At 37.1% G+C, this 24751-nt stretch overlaps 1 protein-coding gene across 2 annotated transcripts in view; it reads left to right on the forward strand.

Annotated features, from left to right (window-relative positions):
• The first annotated feature begins 10909 nt into the window (after window positions 1–10909).
• LOC133611372 (TLE family member 5-like) overlaps window positions 10910–24751 on the forward strand; it is a 24557-nt gene continuing 10715 nt past the window's right edge. The window contains exons 1-7 of one of the 2 annotated variants that reach the window (XM_061968088.2): window positions 10910–11347; window positions 15565–15597; window positions 23728–23825; window positions 23900–23963; window positions 24051–24095; window positions 24176–24238; window positions 24335–24409. In XM_061968088.2, coding sequence (XP_061824072.1) covers window positions 11321–11347; window positions 15565–15597; window positions 23728–23825; window positions 23900–23963; window positions 24051–24095; window positions 24176–24238; window positions 24335–24409 — 405 coding nt within the window. In that variant the 5' untranslated portion in view covers window positions 10910–11320. The remainder of the gene's footprint in view (window positions 11348–15564; window positions 15598–23727; window positions 23826–23899; window positions 23964–24050; window positions 24096–24175; window positions 24239–24334; window positions 24410–24751) is intronic. The other variant, XM_061968089.2, reaches the window with a different exon arrangement.

Raw genomic sequence — 24751 nt, forward strand, 5'->3', positions numbered from 1 at the left:
TCTACTAATACAAGTTTCAATCAATCAATCAAATTCAACCCGCAGTGAACTCGTCCAACAGATGGCGTCATAGCACAAACAATAACACACAATTTCAGTCTTTGTTGGTGAGTTTGTTCCATACAAAACCGTGAGCGGGGGAAACAAATCTGTAGATTGGCTGCACCTTTGTATAAACCACGTGGTTCAAAGCTTGGGGAAATACAGTTTTTATTTAGCAACTTTCTATTCATGCAAAGAATTATGACGCTTGTCCATTTTTAAGGACATTCCCGATTTATAGCCACATCCGAAAGTGGGCTGGGGGTTGTTTTTTTTGGAAAATTTAGAATTGCACTGTTCACGTTGACGTGAAAAAATCCGATACAGGTCACAAATGGACAAAAACAAATGGGAATTGACCCGCAGTGTGAACAAGGCCTTCTTGTTTGGAAGGTGTGGCATCTTTCTATACGTCACAATAGGCCGTTGTCGTTCATCATTGCATTGACTGCCTGCGTACCAAGTTAGTTGCAACAACAAGCCGACTGTTTTCAACAAAATAAGAGTCCAGTTAACTCAAATTGTGGATTGCTAAAAAAACAAAACTGCCACCCCCTTGTTTAAAATGCCCCTATAATGCAGAGCGTGCTTACGGGGGCGTGTATACTTCATGTTTTGCTCGTGAGCAGTGTTGCACAGTGGTGTACTGTTTTTCTCTTTTTGGGGTTCTTTATTTATACAATATATTCCAACATGATGAGCTGGAACGAGGGAAGGTTGTTTTGCATGGCGCTTAAAAAGATTGTTTATTTTCCTCCTCACTGTAACACTATATTTGTTGCCTTTGAATAATAATAATGCTGATGTGTTTTCTTTTTTTTGGGGGGGGGGGATCAAACTCCAAAAACTTGCAGCATGTTCCCTTTTATTGCTTTTTTTAATGAGCAGGCTACACTATTGTATTATTATTATTATTTAGGACCACTTGTTTATGTAAAGCCAATGTAAATGATGTATTATACTGAGTGTGCCAACCCCACTCTTTGTAGAGCCAGGCTCTCTCTCTCGTTAAGTGCCAACACCGGCCGTCGTCACGCGGCCGCACCCTTTTCTCCTCCCCCTTTTTTGAATAAAATTAATATGAAATAATAATATTAAAGCACCAGAGACTAAAACAAATAGACTATTAAGTTCATAAAGATTATATTCTATATTTAAGATTGAAAATTATAAAGGATTATCCGCTGTTTTTTTTTGTTTTTTTCAGGAAACTGTAATTGCATGTGCTTTTTTTAAATTTTGTGTTGCAAAGTGAGGGCTTGGATGCATTCTCTGACGCCTAAAAGAGGCTTCAGTCAAGCCGGGTTATTGAGTTTACATAACTCTTCTTGCCATATTTTTTTTTTTTTTTTTTTTTTTTTTTTTAAATGCGTTTTCATGTGTTTTGTTTTTCAACCACTGTTGCCTGATCCTCATTCAGAAACATGACGTATGATCATCGCCGCCTTCTAAGAGAAACATAATGACAAGGTTATCTGTTTTAAAAATTGAAATAAATTTTGTTCCTATACTTGCTGATCATGCGTGTCAGGAGCTGTTTTTATTTTGTTGTTTGTTTGTTAATCACACCGTATCAAAACTAGGGGTGTCCAAACTTTTTCCACAGAGAGCCGCACACTGAAAAATCAAACCTAATATAATATATTCTTTGGTTTTTTTAGACTATAAGCCGCTACTTTTTTCCAACAGTTTGAATCCTGCGGCTTATAAAATGGTGCTGCTGATTTATGGATTTTTTTCACTAACGACCATCATGTTTTGTATTCAACAAATACTGTTTTTTCGGACTATAAGTCGCTCCGGAGTATAAGTAGCACCGGCCGAAAATGCATAATAAAGAAGGAAAAAAACATATATAAGTCGCACTAGAGTATAAGTCGCATTTTTTGGGGAAATTTATTTGATAAAAGCCAACAGCAAGAATAGACATTTGAAAGGCAATTTAAAATAAATAAAGAATAGTGAACAACAGGCTGAATAAGTGTACGTTATATGAGGCATAAATAACCAACTGGTATGTTAACGTAACATATTATGGTAAGAGTCATTCAAATAACTATAACATATAGAACATGCTATACGTTTACCAAACAATCTGTCACTCCTAATCGCTAAATCCCATGAAATCTTATACGTCTAGTCTCTTTTACGCGAATGAGCTAAATAATATTTGATATTTTACGGTAATGTGTTAATAATTTCACACATAAGTCGCTCCTGAGTATAAGTCGCACCCCGGGCCAAACTATGAAAAAAACTGCGACTTATAGTCCGAAAATTACGGTAGTTTTCATAGAACACTGGCAGAGACACTGAAATGTCGTGTTATTGTTTATGCTTTGGCTGCGGGTTGATAATGTACTACCTGTTTCGTGCCTGTAACCGTTCATACGTTTCTGCTCTTTAAAGATGATTTATTCATCACTCCTAGGAACGTTTTGTAAGTTTTACAATATAACTAAAACAATTTACACTTACTAATCTGTCCCATGTGTGATGTCTGTAGGAGGGTTTTCATACACATTTGCGCATGCTATCGTAATGTAATCAAGCGTTGTTAGTATTAGCGAATGTGCTAACACGTTTACGATTGTCCGTGTTGGTATTATCAACTTACAATGGCATTCTTTTTGGGTTGTTTCAGTTTCACAAATTCCTCAGTAAATTCACCAAAACTTCACCGTGAGTTATTGAGTCTGTTTCGCTGATTGGAGAGCTAGCTTCCGCAGCCATTGGGTCCATGACGATGACTTCTATTTTGTTTGATAGGATAGGACTTTATTGTCATTGCACAAGTACAACGAAATTATGTATGTATGTTTGATCAGCAGTTTTACTGCCGTGTTACAGGCAATGCTTGGAAACAATTCCGGTTTGTAAATAAACATTTACAAAATCTTTCGGACCGGTATTTATCTGCGGCTTATAGTCCGGTGCGGCTAATATATATAAAACAATTTATTTCTTCTAAAATATGGTAGGTGCGGCTTAAATACCTCTATAGCTCGGAAAATACGGTAGTTTTTTTTTCAACATTTGGACCAGGGACATGGAAGAGTATGTTATTAAAATGGTAAAAAATAAGTAATGTTTATTTTTATTTTTTATATTATATTATATATTTATTATACCATTTATTTAATTTAACCTCGGGAATTAATAAAGTATTTCTGAATCTGAATCTGACATTAGTAACAGAAATAATTTAGGAGCAATATGAAATGACTTCAATATCACACTTTCATTATTAACACTCAAACAAGGTACACATGTGCTCTCTTACAATGTCATGATGAGGTCTACTGTGACGCTCAATTAATCACAGAACATCTCTAAACTGTGCTAGCACAGTCGCTAACACGAGTGTAGGGCTGGCGATACGGATCAAAAGTCATATCACGATATAGTTTGGCCCATAATCTAACCCATACATGAAAATATCCACTGACGTAACTAAATAGCTCCACTATGCCTTTATTTTACATTTTCGGGACTGATGAGGATCGCAAATACAGAAATTAGGTCCCAAAAAGTAAGAAAAATAGGTTTTGCATAATAGGATCCCAACTTAAAAGGTGTTTTGAGATAATAAAAAAGAACAAAGCTTTGGAAATAATTCAAGAAAAGTCAAATATAATCTCCAATAAACCTAGATTGGTAAATTCTAGTCTAGATCAGACTCGATCTGACCAATCTAAGTCTATGAGCATGAACTGATGAAGTATACACGGATGAGAGACGAAACGTCTTCCAAGACAAACCAAACAGTCCAGCTGCGATCCATTGAACGCCCTGAGATGACAATGACCTGGATGAATGAGAACATTCATAGACATAGACTCTTGTTTGGACAAATGAGGATTCACAACCTTGTACTTTTTAATCTGAATTTATGGAGGATTCTAGAAGCCGGTACGAAGGAAGAGTGAGACGTTGGAGCAGACGGAAGCCGCGAGAGTGAGGTGAAAGCGACTCGAAGCTGTCGAATGTGGAACTTGGAGATGAGCTATTTTGACATAAATGGATTGCTTACCCAAAATCAACAGGAAACGTCCCGGGCCAGCTGAACCAGACGAACAACTGTCCATCGAGTGAGTTACGATATATATCGATCATGATACACTCAGCACGTCATGCGTGTTAGTACAACTACATTACATACGCTGTCTGGCTAGCTGTGCACAAACAAAACATGAAATGTGGGCTAATACTTTACAGATACCGTCATATAAAACTGTAATTGCATGTGCTTATGATCAAACATAACACTCGGAAATTTCAGGGGGTTAAAAATATTGCATTTTTTGTGTTTTTGTCACAAAAAACAGGATTGTCTTACAAAAATCGCATAAAACATTTAAACAAAAACCTGTTTAACTTTATATTGACACATAGACCTGAAGTTGCTCAAGAGATTTACTGTATGCGATGATATAAAAAAATATAAAAAATTTATTTTTTTGAAAATTTTTATGAGTGAGGGGCCCTTTTAAATCCCTGAGAATTTTTGTGTTGTTTTTTTTAAACAGTCATTGCCCAAAAAATAATAATGAATCAATGATATGAATGATTGACCTATTTAAGGCTTCAATTACTTCACATCAAACATATCCATCCATCCATTTTCTACCGCTTATTCCCTTTGGGGTCGCGGGGGCGCTGGAGCCTATCTCAGCTACAATCGGGCGGAAGGCGGCGTACACCCTGGACAAGTCGCCATCTCATCGCAGGGCCAACACAGATAGACAGACAACATTCACACACTAGGGCCAATTTAGTGTTGCCAATCAACCTATCCCCAGGTGCATGTCTTTGGAGGTGGGAGGAAGCCGGAGTACCCGGAGGGAACCCACGCAGTCACGGGGAGAACATGCAAACTCCACACAGAAAGATCCCGAGCCCGGGATTGAACCCAAGACTACTCAGGACCTTCGTATTGTGAGGCAGGTGCACTAACCCCTCTTCCACCGTGAAGCCCACATCAAACATAACACTTGGAAATTTGGGGGGGTTGAAAATATTGCATATTTTGTGTTTTTGCCATAAAAAACAGAATTGTCTTTGACAAAAAGTGCAATTTGTTTAACTTTATATTGACAAATAGACTTGAAGTTTATCTACAGATTTACTTTAAGCGTTGAATAAAATGTTTTAAAATAATAATGTACTACAATTTTTTTAACATTGTTATGAGTAGGGCCTTTTGGATCCCTATGAATTTTAGTTGGATTAAAAAAACAAACTGTAAACTGTCTTTCTTCAAAAAATAATACTGATTTAAAATTAATGTTATGAATGACCTATTTAAGGCTCCAATTACGTTACCGTACTTCAAATATTCCATTTGGAACATTTGGGGGGGGGGAATTGCATATTTTGTGTTTTTGCCATAAAAAAACAGGATTGTCTCTGACAAAAAGCGCATAAGATCTATACATATATATATTTTTAAACTATATAATGACAAATAGACCTGAAGTTGATCTACAGATTTACTTTAAGCGTTGAATGAAAAATTTAAAAATAATAATATATTACTAATTTTTCAACATTGTTATGAGTAGGGCCTTTTGGATCCTCATAAATTTTAGTTGGATTTAAAAAAAAAAAACAACCTTAAAACTGTCATTCTTCAAAAAATAATACTGATTCAAAATTAATGTTGTTATGAATTATTGACCTATTTAAGGCTCCAATTACATTACTTCAAATATTCCACTTGGACATTTTTTGGGGGGGAAGTATTGCATATTTTGTTATATATATATACATACTTTTATTTTTTTAATTTATTTATTATTATTATTTTTTTTTTTACTGTTTATTGACAAATAGACCTGACATTGATACAGATTTACTTTAAGCGTTGAATAAAAATGTTTAAATGAACAATGTATTACTAATTTTTAGCATTGTTATGAGTAGGGTCTTTTGGATCCCCATGAATTTTATTTGGATTAAAAAAAAAACAACCCTGAAAACTGGCATTCTTCAAAAAATAATACTGATGTAAAATGTATGTTGTTATGAATTATTGACATATTTAAGGCTCCAATTACGTTATTGTACTTCTTTAAGAACCCTTTAAACAATCAAATTTCATTGACAACCTGGTCTGGTGAAGATAATGTCCTTTATTTAAATTTTTTTTAATAAATAAATAAATAAAATAAAATAAAAACAATTACATAGAAACTTGTAATTAATGAAAATGGGTTGGTGCGCTAACTGTAAGTGTATCTTGTGTTTTTTATGTTGATTTAATAAGAAAAAAAAAAGCGTTGAATAAAAAAAAATTGAAAAACTAATATATTACTTTTTTTTTTTTAACTTTTATAACTGATACCCTTTTGTTTTTGATTGCTTGGTTGAAACTTTTATTAGTAGATTGCACAGTGCAGTACATAGTCCGTACTATTGACCACTAAATGGTAACACCCTCAAGTTTTTCAACTAAAATAAAATAAAAAACGATTTGATAATAAAATTAAAATCAAATTAAAAAAGCGTTGCATTAAAAAATTTAAAAAAATAATATATCACTTTTTTTTTTTTTTTTAAACTTTTATAACTGATTCCCTTTTGTTTTTGATTGATTGATTGAAACTTGTATTAGTAGATTACACAGTACAGTACATATTCCGTACTATTGACCACTAAATGGTAACACCCCAATAAGTTTTTCAACTTGTCCACGTTAATCAATTCGTGGTAAATTGTGTCCACGGAACCATAACGTGAAGGCAGCTCTAAAGCTCAATTTATTGTATTGGTTTTGGAAAATGAAAAATATCAAAACGTTCCCCACATGATTTATTTTTCAGTGTCCAAATGTTCTAAATCCATCCATCCATCCATTTTCAAGCGGTAGAAAATGGATGGATGGACAAATGTCCTAAATCAGTGGTTCGTAACCTGGGTTCGATGGAACCCTAGGGGTTCGGTGAGTCGGCCTCAGGGGTTCGGCGGAGGTCAAAACACACCCGGCTCATCGTGTAAATAAAAACTTCTCCCTACCGGCGTGTTATGGATACGACAACATTTGACTGATTTGTGTGTAATTTGTTGTGAGTTTATGCACTGTGTTGGTTTTGTTGTTTGAACAAGGTGATGTTCATGCACGCTTCATTTTGTGCACCAGTAAAAAAAACATGGTAACACTTTAGTATGGGGGACATATTTCATTTAATTTCATTTTTATTTATCTCCTTCATTGATGTGCATCTTTGATCGATAGACAATTATACCTCAATTATTAAATTCTACATTTACACACCAAGGCCTGAAAAAGAGCAGGATGAAGAAAAATCGCATATTTTCCTGCCTCCTTCAACATAATACGTAGTCTTACTTAATGATATCATATAAACCAACAATTACATCCAAATATAACGAAAACAAACAAAAAAACACAAGAAGTGCAAAACTTCATGAAGTACAAACCGAACAAAAAAACAAAAGTAATATACACCTCACGGGATGATACAAAACAAATGCAAAAAATAAGTAAAATAATAAATATAAAGCAAAATGTAAACACTTATGGCTGTCCATATGATCTTATTGTTGTCTTTATATATTTTTTTCAATTGGAATATATTTGTACAATCTTTTATCTCATTGTAAAGAGAATTCCATAGTTGAACCCCCACCACTGATATGCACATTTGTTTTAAAGTTGTCCTTGAATACTGATGTTGGAAATGACCTTTTCTTCTACGCTCTTCATTCTCAGAAGTGATGACAAACATTTTTTTGCAAATTTTCTGGTAATGTTTTACTTTTAGCCTTAAACATGACACATAATGTATGTAACTTTACTAGCTCCTGTAATTTCAATAAACCCAAATTAATAAATAACATGTTAGTCTGTTCTAAGTAATCTACTTTATGAATAATCCTTATAGCTCTTTTCTCTAGTTGATACAATGCCTTTATATTCACCATTAATTAGTTGCTTATTAACATGCAAATTAGTAACATATTGGGTTTTAACTAGTCATTATTAAGTACTTATTAATGCCTTATTCGGCATTGCCTTATTATAACCCTAACCCTCTAACCCTGACCCTTTTGATTGATTGATTGAGACTTTTATTAGTAGATTACACAGTACAGTACATATTCCGTACAATTGACCACTAAATGGTAACACCCGAATAAGTTTTTCAACTTGTTTAAGTCGGGGTCCACTTAAATTGACCCTAAAAAAAAAAAAAAAAAAAAAAAAAAAATTGACCCTAACCAAATAACTCTAAATTAAGTCTTTGTTATTTAGAATATGTTCCCCATACTTGTCAGAGTTTGTTGGTGGCGAACCCCAAAATGCAGAGATGGCGGCAGGCTTGGTACAAGAAAACATAAATGATAAATAAATGATAAATGGGTTGTACTTGTATAGCGCTTTTCTACCTTCAAGGTACTCAAAGCGCTTTGACACTACTTCCACATTTACCCATTCACACACACATTCACACACTGATGGAGGGAGCTGCCATGCAAGGCGCTAACCAGCACCCATCAGGAGCAAGGGTGAAGTGTCTTGCTCAGGACACAACGGACATGACGAGGTTGGTACTAGGTGGGGATTGAACCAGGGACCCTCGGGTCGCGCACGGCCACTCTTCCACTGCGCCACGCCGTCCCATGATTTAATACTATAGCAAAAAAACAAACAAAAGGGAACAAACAAAAGGCGCGCACAAGGCGGAGAACAAACTTGGCTATGAACTAAAACAGCACAGAGGCTAACTGTGGACAAGAAACAAAAACACTTACTGTGACATAGTGATGGGTCCGGCAACACCGATGCATCGGCGCATGCGTCGAGCTCATAGAGCGAAACCCTGTGTCGGTGCGTGTACCGCTTTTAGAAAGTCACGTGACCAATCATGAGCTGTTTTGGTCACGTGACCGATACGCGAACTGTGTCGCACTGACGCCTCCTCTGTGCCCTGTGAGCGGCTCTTTTCTACAGCCGGAGAAATAATAACTAAGAAGAGAAAGCGTCTAAAATTGAATACTTTGGAAAAACTGTTTTTTTTTAATAGAAATGTGTAAAAAAAAAAAAAATAATAATTTCCAGGTCCACAAGCATCCTCATTCACAACACATTCTCTTAGATTTCCATGTTATGATACATGTTCACATTATTTATTGACTGTATCTAAAAAAGACAAAAAATATATTTTTATTTAAATGAAGTTATGAAATAATCCTAAATGAAATACAATGACTTGGTTTATATTATTGTATATACTAGGTCAGTGGTTCTCAACCTTTTTTCAGTAATGTACCCCCTGTGAATTTTTTTTTAATTCAAGTACCCCCTAATCAGAGCAAAGCATTTTTGGTTGAAAAAAAAAAAGATAAAGAAGTAAAATACAGCAACATGTCATCAGTTTCTGATTTATTAAATTGTATAACAGTGCAAAATATTGCTCATTTGTAGTGGTCTTTCTTGAACTATTTGGAAGAAAAGATATAAAAATAACTAAAAACTTGTTGAAAAATAAACAAGTGATTCAGTTATAAATAAAGATTTCTACACATAGAAGTAATCATCAACTTAAAGTGCCCTCTTTGGGGATTGTAATAGAGATCCATCTGGATTCATGAACATTTTAAACATTTCTTCACAAAAAAAAATCATTAACATCAATATTTATGGAACATGTCCACAAACAATCTAGCTGTCAACACTGAATATTGCATAGTTACATTTCTTTTCACACTTCTTTTTGACGGACATTTTAGTGACAAACCTGAGCTTGTGCTTTACTGAGTTTATGAACAAACTTACATTCATATTCTGTTGAAGTATTATTCAATAAATATATTTATAAAGGATTTTTGAATTGTTGCTATTTTTAGAATATTTAAAAAAAATCTCACGTACCCCTTGGCATACCTTCAAGTACCCTCAGGGGTACGCGTACCCCCATTTGAGAACCACTGTACTAGGTCATCAAATCAGTGTCAGTTGAGTCGGTCCATAGGTTGCCTGTAGGGATTTTTAATGTCCAGCAGATGTCAGTATTTAGTGACACAGTATCGACACAGTATCAATACAGTTTTGCAATGTGTCGAAACGCTTCATGACGCCTCATCAACCCATCACTACTGTGACACGAAGGAACTAGGACATGAGCAGAGTGAAACAAAAGTAGACAGAGCTACAACGACAAGTGTTAAGACAGGTAGTAGTGACAATGACAGGTAGACCCTACAATAATCCAGCAGTGACTGGAGGGCAGGGCAGGTATAAATAGCAGCTGGCTGATTGACACCAGGTGTGGCCAGGTGCCAATCAGCCACAGCTGAGGGGACACAGCACTCAGGGAGACAAACAGGAAACAGAACCAAAACAAGAGCGCTGACAGGAAATACTACACACACACAGAGGAAAAACTAAAACACAACCAAACTGTCAGGGGCAAGCCTGACAATACTAAAGTGTTACCAAAAACATATAACTTTGTCTTGAATTTGAAAAAAAAACAACATTTTATTTGTCACTAAAGAAGGGTTCGGTGAATGCGCATATGAAACTGGTGGGGTCCGGTACCTCCAACAAGGTTAAGAACCTCTGTCCTGCTAAATCATTGTCCGTGCTTTATTTTCCCACTGAGGGACGGCTCCACAACACTAAATTGGCCCTAGTGTGTGAATGTTGTCTGTCTATCTGTGTTGGCCCTGCGATGAGGGAGCGACTTGTCCAGGGTGTACACCGCCTTCCGCCCGATTGTAGCTGAGATAGGCTCCAGCGACCCCGAAGGGAATAAGAGGTAGAAAATGGATGGATGGAACGGTTCCACCAGAGCTGCGGCCCTCGCGTCAGTTCCCCTCCCAGCCACCGGGGTCGCCCTCGCCTCTGCCCCCTCCTTCATGTGCTGTCGACGCTCTTCTTGTCTGCTCCTCCACGCAGAGGAGAATCGCGGGCTCATGTGTCAACATCCAGGCTTTCCCCCGGGGAGGCGGAACGTTATTTCATAAAAACTCAGATATCTCTCTATGGTCAACATTTTTTTTGCTTAAAAAAAACAACAATCCAAATTCCAATTATTTTAGTAGTCATTGGCCGATTCTTCTCACCGTGAGGACAAGGATTGTTAGCACGGGTCTCCATCCAACGTTGTTGCCAACGATGACAGGGTACAAAGTGCGAATAGCAATCATTTAAAAAATCACATATCCGGGCGACGCGTTAGCTTAGCGAGCTAGCCCGCTTGGTTGGAGCAGAGACGACGCAGACTCGGGCGAGGGGGACGCTGCTGACATGATGTTTCCTCAATCGAGGCACTCGGTAAGTTGACCACTAGTTTGTCCCGCTTGTGGAGTCTGGAGCCTCCGCGGCTAACCGGGAGCGAAGCGTGCTAGCGTGCTAGCTGGCTGGCTAACTCGCGAGCTAGCTCGGCACCAGCTGACACCGCGGGGCCAAAATGTCAGCTTTTGTCACAATGACTCACTTTGTTACCTCACATTCGCGGTTATTTGCCAAATGTTTGCCAACTAACTGTTTACAATCACGTCATTGTGGCGTTACGAAACGTCTGTCGCTTGCTAGCTGTTACCCCTCCAAGTCAACGAGGGTTTGTCTTAAATAAACCTTAGCTAACATGCACACAATGTGTTATCCAATATGGTAAATAAGACATGTTTTTCTAGTATACATACAATTTTTGGAGCCATGTGCGTGCATTTGAAAGAAAATCACATTTTCATTTTATACTAAAAGGGCAGCTGCACTTTTTTTTAAAAACAAATACACTTATTTCTTTTTTATGCAATCTAACTCGTAAATAGAAGCTAGCAAGAGTCAGCTAACCATGGAGCTGATGGGATTCGCTTTATTTCGCCTCGAGTCATACCAAAGACTTAAAAAAAAATGGGACCCATTACCTCCCTGCTTGGCACTCAGCATCAAGGGTTGGAAGTGGGGGTTAAATCACCAAAAATTATTCCCGGGCGCGGCCACCGCCGCTGCTCACTGCTCCCCTCACCTCCCAGGGGGTGACCAAAGGGTGATAGGTCAAATGCAGAGAATAATTTCGCCACACCTAGTGTGTGTGTGAGACAATCATTGGTACCGTACTTTTCAGACTAAAAGTCGCAGTTTTTTTCATAGTTTGGCCGGGGGTGCGATTTATACTCCGGTGCGACTTGTGTGTGAAATTATTAACACATTACAGTAAAATATCAAATAATATTATTTAGCTCATTCACGTAAGAGACTAGACGTATAAGATTTCATGGGATTTAGCGATTAGGAGTGACAGATTGTTTGGTAAACGTATAGCATGTTCTATATGTTATAGTTATTTGAATGACTCTTACCATAATATGTTACGTTAACATACCAGTTGGTTATTTATGCCTCATATAATGTACACTTATTCAGCCTGTTGTTCACTATTCTTTATTTATTTTAAATTCCCTTTCAAATGTCTATTCTTGGTTTTGGGTTTTATCAAAAAAATGTCCCCAAAAATGCGACTTATTTTTGTTTTTTTCCTTCTTTATTATGCATTTTCGGCCAGTGCGACTTATACTCCGGAGCGATTTATACTCCGAAAAATACGATACTTTTTTTGGTAACTTTGGTAACTTTTAAAAAATGTAGATAGATAGTACTTTGAGTCCTTCAGGAAAATTAAAATGTGAATCAGAATAGTTTTTATTGCCATTGTTTGAGAACAGGTTCACAAACTAGGAATTTTACTTGTCAAGTCAACTTTATTCATATAGCATGTTTACAACAATTTTTAAACTGAACCAAAGTGCTTTAGAGGTTAAAAAAGCATAGAGCCAAAAAACAAACAAAGAACATAAACAATGAATGAGCTAAACAAGATAGTGCAAAAGCATTACAGTAAAAGGGGTCGAATAAAAAGTAAAAAAATAGCAAAATAATAATAAGTGTGCGACAAATCGAAAAAATTGTACCTGAGATAGGCTCCAGCGACCCCCGCGACACCGAATGGAATAATCGGTAGAAAATGGACGGATGGATGGATGTTTGAGAACGGGTTCAAAAACTAGGAATTTAAGTTGGTGCAATCGTGCAACGTAAAACACATATAACACAGAATAGAACAACATGAGCTGTAACTGAGCTATCAGATCTTGTTATTGTTCATGTGTCTGATGGCCGAGGGGAAAAAACTGTTCAGGTGTGGGTCTGGATGGACCGTAGTCTCTTGCCTGAGGGGAGAATAGTTTGTGTAACTGTGCTCTAAAAACAACCCAAAAACCTCCATTGTTTATACGAGTCATACCAAAGACTATAAAAAAAATGGGACCCATTACCTCCCTGATTGGCACTCAGCATCAAGGGTTGGAATTGGGGGTTAAATCCCCAAAAATTATGCTCTCCTCACCCCCCGGGGGTTGATCAAGGGTGATGGGTCAAATGCAGAGGATAATTTCACCACGCCTAGTGTGTGTTAAGTTAAAGTTAAAGTACCAATGATTGTCACACACACACACTAGGCGTGGTGAAATTTGTCCTCTGCATTTGACCATCCCCTTGTTCACCCCCTGGGAGGTGAGGGGAGCAGTGGGCAGCATCGGTGGCCGCGCCCGGGAATCATTCTTGGTGATTCAACCTCCATTTCCAACCCTTGATGCTGAGTGCCAAGCAGGGAGGTAACGGGTCCCATTTTTGTAGTCTTTGGTTTGAACTCACAACCTACCGATCTCAGGGCGGACACTCTAACCACTAGGCCACTGAGTAGGTGTGTGACAATCATTGGTACACACATATACTCTATGTATATATGTAATGTAGTCGCAGGCACATTCATAATACCTTTTTAGTATTTACACATTTTGATCATTTTAAGCACACATTAATTACAAATGCATCACAATGTTCGCTTTTTCCAACAACAGCAATAACACTACTACTCATGGCAGACTTAGGTCCTTTCTACACTAAGCCGGGTAAGGTTATACAGGGTAAATCCCACCTAACCTTATCCTTGACCACACACACACACACACACACACACACACACACACAATGGTCATTTAGAAGGCTTTATAATTATATTACCATTAATATCTAGTTAAGTTTATGATTTAAGGATAAAATGTGCAAAAACTATTTCAAGTAACAAATCAGAATTTTTTTTTTGGGGTGGGGAGTAATTGTATATGACTACATCTACACCAGTGGTTCTCAACCTTTTTTCAGTGATGTACCCCCTGTGAATTTTTTTTTTAAATTCAAGTACCCCCTAATCAGAGCAAAGCATTTTTGGTTGAAAAAAAGAGATAAAGAAGTAAAATACAGCAGTATGTCATCAGTTTCTGTTTTATCAAATTGTATAACAGTGCAAAATATTGTAAAAAAAGATGGGTTTTTATTTATATTTATAAAGGATTTTTGAATTGTTGCTATTTTTAGAATATTTAAAAAAAATCTCACGTACCCCTTGGCATACCTTCAAGTACCCTCAGGGGTACGCGTACCCCCATTTGAGAACCACTGGTCTACACTGTAGGCCAAAGTGGACCAAATCGGATTTATCGAAATCCCAGAATTAGTATTATTTTTGCCATATTTAGAAATCATATATTTATTTGATATCAATAATACCATTTAGAAATCACTGATGTAAAAAGTGTTATAAATTGAGAACATAAAGTGTAACCTTGATTTATGTATATGTGTGTATGTATATATATATATATATATATATATATATATATATATATATATATATATATATATATATATATATATATATGTGTGTGTGTGTACATACAGTCATGGCCAAAATTATTGGCACCCCTGCATTTCTGTCAGATAATGCACCACTTCTTCTAGAAAATTGTTGAAATTACAAATGCTTTGGTATTCACATGTTTATTTCTTTTCTTTGCATTGGAACAACACAAAAAAAAAGGCCAAATCTGATATTTTACACAGAACTCCAAAAATGGATTGGACATAATTATTGGAACCCTCAACTTAATATTTGGTAGCACACCCTTTGGAAAAAATAACTGAAATCAATCGCTTCCTGTAAGCATCAATGAGTTTTTTACACCTTGATACTGGAATTTTTGCAAACTGCTTCAGGTCTCTCAGATTTGAAGGGTGCCTTCTCCCAACTGCTGTTTTAGATCTCTCCAAAGTTCTGTAGGATTTAGATCTGGACTCATTGATGGCCACTTCAGAACTCTCCAGCGCTTTGTCCTAAGCCATTTTTGTGTGCTGAAGTATGCTCTGGGTCGTTGTCTTGCTGGAAGACCCATGGCCTCTGACGGACACCCAGCTTTTTGACACTTGGCCCTACATTATGCCCCCAAATATGCCCCCAAATTCTTTGGTAGTCCTCAGGTTTCATGATGCCATGCACACAAGTCAATCAACCCCAAAACATCAGTGAACCTCCACCATGTTTGACTGTAAGGATGGTGTTCTTTTCATTGAAGGCCTCATTTTTGTTTTCTGTAAACAGTGTGATGATGTGCTTTACCAAAAAACTCCACTTTAGTCTTATCTGTCCACAGGACGTTCTTCCAGAAGGATATTGGCTCCCTCAAGTAAGTTTTTGCAAACTCCAGTCTTGCTTTTGTATGTCTCTGTGTCAGCAGCAGGGTCCTCCTGGGTCTCCTACCATAGTGTCCCTTTTCGTTGAGATGGCGACGGATAGTGCGAGCTGACGCTGTTATACCCTGTGTCTGCAGGTCAGCTGGAATTTGTTTGGAAGTGGATCGAGGTTCTTTATCCACAATTCTAGTCTTTCATCAATTTTTCCCTTCCGTCCACGTCCAGGGGGGTTAGCTACAGTGCCACGGGCTTTAAACTTCTTGATGCCATTGCCCACAGTAGACACAGGAACATTTAGATCTACGGAGATGGACTTGTAGCCTTGAGATTGTCCATGCTTTTCCACAATCTTCTGAGAGTTCTTTGCTCTTCTTTCCTTTCTCCATGCTCAGTGTAGTACACACAACACAAAGGTTGAGTCAACTTTTAACTGGCTGCAAGTGTGATTTCTATATTGCCGGCACCTGTTACTTGCTACAGGTGAGTTTAAATACAAATTAGAGGAGCATCATATTAAAGGGGAACATTATCACAATTTCAGAAGGGTTAAAATCATTAAAAATCAGTTCCCAGTGGCTTATTATATTTTTCGAAGTTTTTTTCAAAATTTTACCCATCACGCAATATCCCTAAAAAAAAGCTTCAAAGTGCCTGATTTTAACCATCGTTATATACACCCGTCCATTTTCCTGTGACGTCACATAGTGATGCCAATACAAACAAACATGGCGGATAGAACAGCAAGCTATAGCGACATTAGCTCGGATTCAGACTCGGATTTCCGTGGCTTAAGCGATTCAACAGATTACGCATGTATTGAAACGGATGGTTGTAGTGTGGAGGCAGGTAGCGAAAACCAAATTGAAGAAGAAACAAGCTATTGAGCTATATCGGTTTGAACCGTATGCAAGCGAAACCGACGAAAACGACACGACAGCCAGCGACACGGGAGAAAGCGAGGACGAATTCGGTGATCGCCTTCTAACCAACGATTGGTATGTGTTTGTTTGGCATTAAAGGAAACTAACAACTATGAACTAGGTTTACAGCATATGAAATACATTTGGCAACAACATGCACTTTGAGAGTGCAGACAGCCCATTTCAGGCGCGCTAAGAACATATATTTTTCCACGATTTCAGCACTCAGGTTAACCATACCTAAATAGACACAAAATACTGCATTACACAAGACTACCCGAATGTACTCGAATGATTGAAAAAAATAAATGTTTTTAAGCTAAATTATTGATAAACACAGTTTATGTATAATCCATCCATCCATTTTCTACCGCTTATTCCCTATATTCTGTAGACATACCCTCATCCGCTCTCTTTTCCTGAAAGCTGATCTGTCTGTACGGAAAACAGTCGAAAAAACGGAAAATAACAGAGCTGATTTGACTCGGTGTTTGTAATGTGTTTGAGAAAATGGCGGATTGCTTCCCGATGTGACGTCTCGTTGTGACGTCATCGCTCTGAGAGCGAATAATAGAAAGGCGTTTAATTCGCCAAAATTCACCCATTTAGATTTCGGAAATCGGTTAAAAAAAAAAAAAGGTCTTTTTTCTGCAACATCAAGGTATATATTGACGCTTACATAGGTCTGGTGATAATGTTCCCCTTTAAAGTTAAAGTTAAAGTACCTATGTTGTCACACACACTAGGTGTGGCGAAATTATTCTCTGCATTTGACCCATCACCCTTGATCACCCCCTGGGAGGTGAGGGGAGCAGTGAGCAGCAGCATTGGCCGTGCCCGGGAATCATTTTTGGTGATTTAACCCCCAATTCCAACCCTTGATGCTGAGTGCCAAGCAGGGAGGTAATGGCTCCCATTTTTATAGTCTTTGGTATGACTCAGCCGGGGTTTGAACTCACGACCTACCGATCTCAGGGCGGACGCTCTAACCACTAGGCCATATGCTTAGAATACAACTATTTCTTACAATTTTGAAGAGGTGCCAATCATTTTGTCCAGTGCATTTTTGGAGTTCTGTGTAAATGATCAGATTTGGCTTTTTTGTTTTTTTTCTTGTGAAATAAACATGTGAATACCAAAGCATTTGTAATTTCCACAATTTTCTGGAAGGAGTGGTGCATTACCTGACAGCGTGCCACGGTTGCCGTGGCTAAATTCGAGCCCTGTATATGTATGTATGTATGTATATATGAACAGGATGTGATGTAGGGGCCCTGCCTCTTCAAAATGGCTATTTCCGGGTGTACAAGAAATGGTAGCCCTCAATTTTTTTTTATTTTTTTTTAAAGTAATAACTTTGTGTAATGTAAAAAACATGGTGTTTACTTTTTGATAAATGGCTGGGGTGACTGCTGGCTTAATGGTGTGGAGTCACCAAGGCAACAACAGACGTTATTTAAATGGCAGCAGGTGTGACATTTTGAAATGTTCCTCTACTTTTCTATGATTGAGGCAATACAATTGTCTTATGTGTACAGCTCTGGTAATGGGTACATTCGCACCCACCTGCACAAATGTACTTCAAAATGTAACAATCAAAATAGATATGACTTTTTTGTTTTGGTTACAAGGGCATGCATATATAATATGCATTAGTTTGACCATTTAAAATCAACGATAATAAAAAGGAAATGCTTGGAAATAGCATTAAAATGCCCCAAAAACTTTGAAAAACGCGATTCATAGCGTTACTTTTTACACCCATTCCCGTTTATGCAAGAAAAATACAGCTTAAATGAATTGGTCAGTTTATTAACAATTCATGTTCTGTTGATGAAATATGAATACATACAGAAGTATTTCTGTAGCATCCACCGAAATCGCAAAGTTCATCAAAACCGGTGGTGAAAAACGCATACGTTCGTAATTATTTTGTGTAACCAATTTCTATTTTCAAACTACCCCATAACAACAGTTTTACATAAAACATCCGCGCGCGAAATAGTTCTAATCGTTTGATAATTTATATAAGAAATAAACAACCTATTTTACAATAACATCTTTTCTGAACTATGCCTTTATAAGAGGGAATTGTTTCACCCGGAGAGAATTGTGTAACGCATCACGAACGTATAATTCATGTAAACACGTGTTACCAGTAAGTTTATGCCGAGCGTTCGTCACGGACGGAAATAAGGAAAATAATGGGATTTTATTCATCAACGGATAGTTTTGCCGGTAAGTGAATACTTTTATATCAATTTTCTATCGATGCGTTAACCTCTTGTTTTAGTCACTAAAGAAAATGTGTACCCACGCTAACAATTTTCAATTTCTTTATTTTTTTGGCTTGTTTCTTTTCGCTGCTTTTAGTTGCATATTTTTACATTACTCTCATTCAAATTGGTTTTAATAGTACTTTTTAAATATTCCATGTTCTTGCAAAAGCTTATGTGTATTTCTCGTAACAATTCGAGTTATTCAATTTGCACACGTCCGTGATGGTCACGCCAATATATCGAGCGTCTATGCCGTGTGTTTGTGTAATTATTTCGAGCGTATGTCAATGATTAATTATGTTAATTTCATACACAATAAACCCAGATTACTATCACAGATAGATTTATACTCATAAAACAAAACGCTTTATGTTTTGATTTTCCAAAGTATGTTACTAGAAATCGTGTATTTACATTAGGGATGTCCCGATCCAGGTTTTTGCACTTCCGATCCGATACCGATATTGTTTTTGCACTTCCGATCCGATACCAATACTGACCGATACCGATACTGGCCTATCCGAGCATGTATTAAAGTTTAAAGTTATTTAGCCTACTTAGTTGTCAGAATCATGTTGAAAAGGGTTTTAGTACTCTTGATAACAACTAGCCAGCTGAATTAGGGGAGTTTGAATAATACACAATGGTTGGTAACAAGAAACTGACCTGTTTATTCAAGGATAAACACAAAATAGACAAAATTATACATGACAAACAGAAATGGCATCATTGAACTAGGGCTGGGCGATATGGCCTTTTTTTTTAATATTGCGATATTTTAAGGCCATATTGCGATACACGATATATATTTCGATATTTTTCCTTAGCCTTGAATGAACACTTGATGCATATAATCACAGCAGTATGATGATTCTATGTGTTTTGATTGATTGATTGAGACCTTTATTAGTAGGTTGCACAGTGAAGTACATATTCCGTACAAGTGACCACTAAATGGTAACACCCGGATAAGTTTTTCAACTTGTTTAAGTGATACAGATATATATTATCAGATATATACTATCATCATAATACAGTCATCACACAAGATAATCACATTGAATTGTTTACATTATTTATAATCCAGGGTGTGGAGGGGGGCGCCGGATGTAAGTGTCTAAAAGACAGCCAAAAGAGTTTGATATGAGAATAAATCTAAAGTTAAAATATAGGGTAGAAATGCACCCATTTGCAGAAAATGTAGTCTTGATTTTCAACATTTTCTTTCAAGGCTTGCATGTCTACCTTAAAACATTCTTCTTCATACTGCATTAATATATGCTACTTTTAAACTTTCATGCAGAGAAGGAAATCACAACTAAAAAAATCACTAATTTTTTCATACAGTGTTGATTTGGAAATGTTTGTCTCGGCATTTTGATGGTGTGGGCGTGTGGCACCGAATGGAGATAAGCGTCTCGACAGACGTTACAATATTTGAACAATGATGACGAAAACTGTTTTCTCTGTCGTGTCCGTGTGTCGAAAATTGTTATGCGCTTATTTTTTTATTTGATTTTGTGCGTGGCATATAATTGCTATGCGCAGAGGACGCTTGAGCAGTGCGCAATTGCACAGGCGCGCACCTTAGAGGGAACGTTGGTCACACGGCTGCGCTAGCATCACAGCTAACGTTAGCCATGTTGCTACCTCTCTGCTCAAGGAGGGCGTATACGTATGTGACGTGTGTAAGAAGGTGCGCTTGCTGTCTGTGAGAGGGAGACACAGGAAAGAGTGAGAAGAGCCTGTCGTGTAATGCCAGCAGCTAAAAGCAACTGCGTGAGAATCCACAGACCTGTGGATGTGTTGAAGGTGTGCTGGAAAATGCGGAACGAAAATTAGGGAGCAGCAGAAAAGTGGAATGTATTATTTAAATCGGTGCGTTGGAAAACACGGACCAGAGTTTTTTTTTTAAAAACTGGACCTGGATCGGCATTTTCCCATTCCTTGCCGATACGCATTTTTTGGCAAATATCGGCGGCCGATCGGATCCAAATATCGGATCGGGACATCCCTAATTTACATATGTGTATTCGCTCATTAATTTTGAATTTGAAAGTAACACTCCAATGTCCATTAGTGGAGCTGTACACTTATATAGTTGTGGTACCAGGATGGGAAGTGAAGTAAATTACATTTATATAGTGCTTTTCTCTGGTTACTCAAAGCGTTTTGCATAGTGAAACCCATTGTCTAAATTACATTTAAACCAGTGTGGGTGGCACTGCGAGCAGGTGGGTAAAGTGTCTTGCTCAAGGACACAACGGCAGTGACTCGGGATGGCGGAAGCAGGGATCGAATCTGTAACCCTGAAGTGGCTGGCACGGCCGCTCTAACAACTGAGCCACGCCACCCCAGGATGAGTTTCAGCCCCTGTGTAACCCCACGACTAGATGGTCTGCAGTTAGTCCAATAATCCCAGTGTAGACCCCCCGCCATCCTTGCTTTTGCGCCACTTTATAGAGAGTAATGAGGTTTAGAGCATGAGATTAAAGTCAGGATTAGAGTTTCCCAAGTGTAGTCTACACAGTAGCAGACCTCCTAATGCCTTCCACATATGGCCAACATTGGGCCCACAAATTTAATCTGGCCGTGTGTAAACACACTTCTTCAATCACCACCTTTTCTCTTGCTTGGAAATACATCACCATGGCCTTTTTGCCAGCCGCTGCTTCAAGAAAAAAGTTGCAAAACTCAGCTTTCAGGGAATCTACCAGAAATGCTAGCAATCGTTTTCTTTATCCCGCTACAGCTGACTCCTCTAAGGATTAATGTTAAAGTAAACAAACATTCATGTAAACGCTGCAATCCTGTGTGCAATGTTTAGTATTTATTTTTCCACAGAAAAACAACAAATAAGCTACTTTTTAATTACTGCGTCATCACAGCTTTCATTTGGTCAAAATTCACTTTCCCTGGAAAAGATAGTAAAGTTATTTTCTCATGACATTAATGCATTTTGTCATTCATTTACACATTTTCTCATACAATCTATGAATGTTCTAAGATGATTTACACATTTTATCATTTAATTGACACATTTTCTGAAACAATTTACAGTTTTTTAACATAAAAATGTTCATTAAATATATATTTTCTAAAAAGGAGCCTACATTGTCTCATAAAATTTGTAATATTTTTACAAAAAAAGTCAAAAAAAACCTTATAAAATGTAAAAATTATATATATAAAATATATTTTCAATATATTTTCAAATAATAATAATATAATATAGCTCCAGCACACCCCGCGACTCCGTAAGGGACAAGCAGTAGAAAATGGCTCGATGGATAATATATATATAATATAATAATGACGTGTACACATGTTCTCATAAAATGTATGCATTTTCTCAACTTAAAAAGTTTTTAGCATAACAATTCTCATGAAGTAAATGTTTGTTTGTTTTTTACAAAAAGTAGCATGCATTGTTTTCTCATAAAATTCACAATTTATTCACATAAAATGTAAAAAAACATTTTCTCATAAACAAAAAAAACTTTTAAAATGTGAACATTTTATGTTTACATACAATGTAAACATGTAACCCTCCATTCATCCATTTTCTACCGCTTGTCCTTCTCGTGGGGGGTGCTGGAGCCTATTTCAGTTGCATTCGGGTGGAAGGCGGCGTACACCCTGGACAAGTCACTATCTCATTGCAGGGCCAACACAGATAGACAACATTCACACTCACATTCACACACTAGGGCCAATTTAGTGTTGCCAATCAACCTATCCCCAGGTGCATGTCTTTGGAGGTGGGAGGAAGCCGCCGTCACGGGGAGAACGTGCACATTTTATATTTACATAAAATGTGAAAATTAAAAAAGAAAAATCACAACTTTTTATTAAAATGTAAACATTTTGTAATAACATTTTAAAAAACTTTCTCATTAAGTGTACACATGTTCTCATAAAATTGACCCATTTTAAACAATTTTGACTTTTCCCCCACAAAACGTCTCATAAAATGTTTTTCCTTAAAAAAAGTCACTTTGTTGTTTTTTCATAAAATTCACAATGTATTCACATAAACTAAAAAAAATTATGAACCAACGGTTTCTCATAAACAGTTAAAAAAATGTTAAATGTTTTTTAAATATTCAAATGTTCTCATTAGTTCTCATAAAATTTTATTTTTTCCCCAAAGATTGTCATGAAATATCATTTTTGTTCTTAAAAATAATGTTTTCTCAGTGTTTTGTCATAAAATTTGCTAATTAATCATATTTTATTTAAAAACAATGCCATTAAAAATGTAGCCTACAATGTTTTTCTCATAAAATTAAGTATCTTCATCAAATTTAAAAACTATTTAACAAAAAAAATCAGGTTACAATCTCTTTCTTAGCAAATAAAAGAAAAGCCCGTTCCACTTATTTTATTAAATTATGATATAATGAAGCCTCTTGTCCTCATATTAATGTTTTATTCCCATAATATAGAAATGTAAAATTCTCAAAAAATTGCTAGCCAGCAATGTAGCGGGGGGAGGATAGTAGAGCGGCTGTGCCAGCAACTTGAGGGTACCAGGTTCGATCCCAGCTTTCGCCATCCTAGTCACGTCTGTTGTGTCCTTGAGCAAGACACTTCGCACTTGCTCCTGATGGGTCGTGGTTAGGGCCTTGCATGGCACCTCCCGCCATCAGTGTGTGAATGTGTCAATGTGGAAGTCGTGTCAAAGCGTTTAGAGTACCGGTACCTTTAAGGTAGAAAATGGCTATACAAGTATAACCCGTTTACCAAACCAAAATAAACTAAAATATGTTTATTCACCTCTTATTCAAGTGTAAAAATAAGTTAACCAACAATAGTAATAACTTTGAATATTAACCATCCCACAAGTGTAAAAAGGAAGTGAACCACTATTAGTAATGAAACGGACATCTCTTTTTACCCTACGTCTCAATTTTGTGTTCAGGCATCCGCTCAGTCCGGCCAAGCTCTCAAGTTTACCACCTCGGACTCGTGTGACCGCATCAAGGACGAGTTCCAGTTCCTCCAAGCACAATACCACAGGTTAAGAAGACGCACGGTCACGTGTTGATGTTGAGCAGCGCTGCAGTCCTCACTTTGTTTTTTTCTTCTTGCAGTTTGAAGTTGGAATGTGACAAACTTGCCTCAGAAAAGTCGGAGATGCAGCGTCACTACATCATGGTGAGTGTAGCGTCCTGTCTTTACAGGTATTTTGCAGTAAATACAAAGATGTATTACTCACACGTTCATACTGCTTATGTATTGCAGTACTATGAAATGTCCTACGGGCTGAATATTGAAATGCACAAACAGGTAAACTTGCTTCTTCTTGTCGCTCTTATATGTCGTCGTCTTCTCGTCTCACGCTCTTTATCTTCTGTGTCCTCCTTCAGGCTGAAATAGTCAAGAGACTGAATGGCATCTGTGCTCAGGTGTTGCCTTACCTGTCCCAGGAGGTAACGAGCGGCTGCATGTCGTCAAACATCCCGCTGCACTGAGCTGTAACGCACACTAATACTATGTAATATCTTGTTTGTGTGTATTTGATGCAGCATCAGCAGCAAGTCATGGGTGCCATCGAGCGAGCCAAGCAGGTCACGCCCCCTGAAATGAACTCCATCATACGGGTTGGTCGTCTCATTCTTGGACAATTACAACTTGCTTCTCCGGTTCCCTGTTCTCTTTTACTACAAAAGTTGTTTTTTTTACCTTTTTATGAGATGAAATCATAACTTTAGTCAGCAACACATTTTAGTTTTAATTATTCCTATAAAAAAAATAAAAAATTCAAATGAAATTACAACTAAAAGTGCCTAAATGATAAAAAAAAACAAATTAGGATTTTTCTTTCAGTCAAATTTTGAGCACTTATTCTCGTAATGTTACATTTCTGCAATTAAAACAGAATACAATAATCCCTCATTTATTGCTGTTAATTGTTTGAGGGTTTGGCCGTTGTAAATTAATTT

The sequence above is a fragment of the Nerophis lumbriciformis genome, linkage group LG08, assembly GCF_033978685.3.
Source record: "Nerophis lumbriciformis linkage group LG08, RoL_Nlum_v2.1, whole genome shotgun sequence".
NCBI classification, from domain to species: domain Eukaryota; kingdom Metazoa; phylum Chordata; class Actinopteri; order Syngnathiformes; family Syngnathidae; genus Nerophis; species Nerophis lumbriciformis.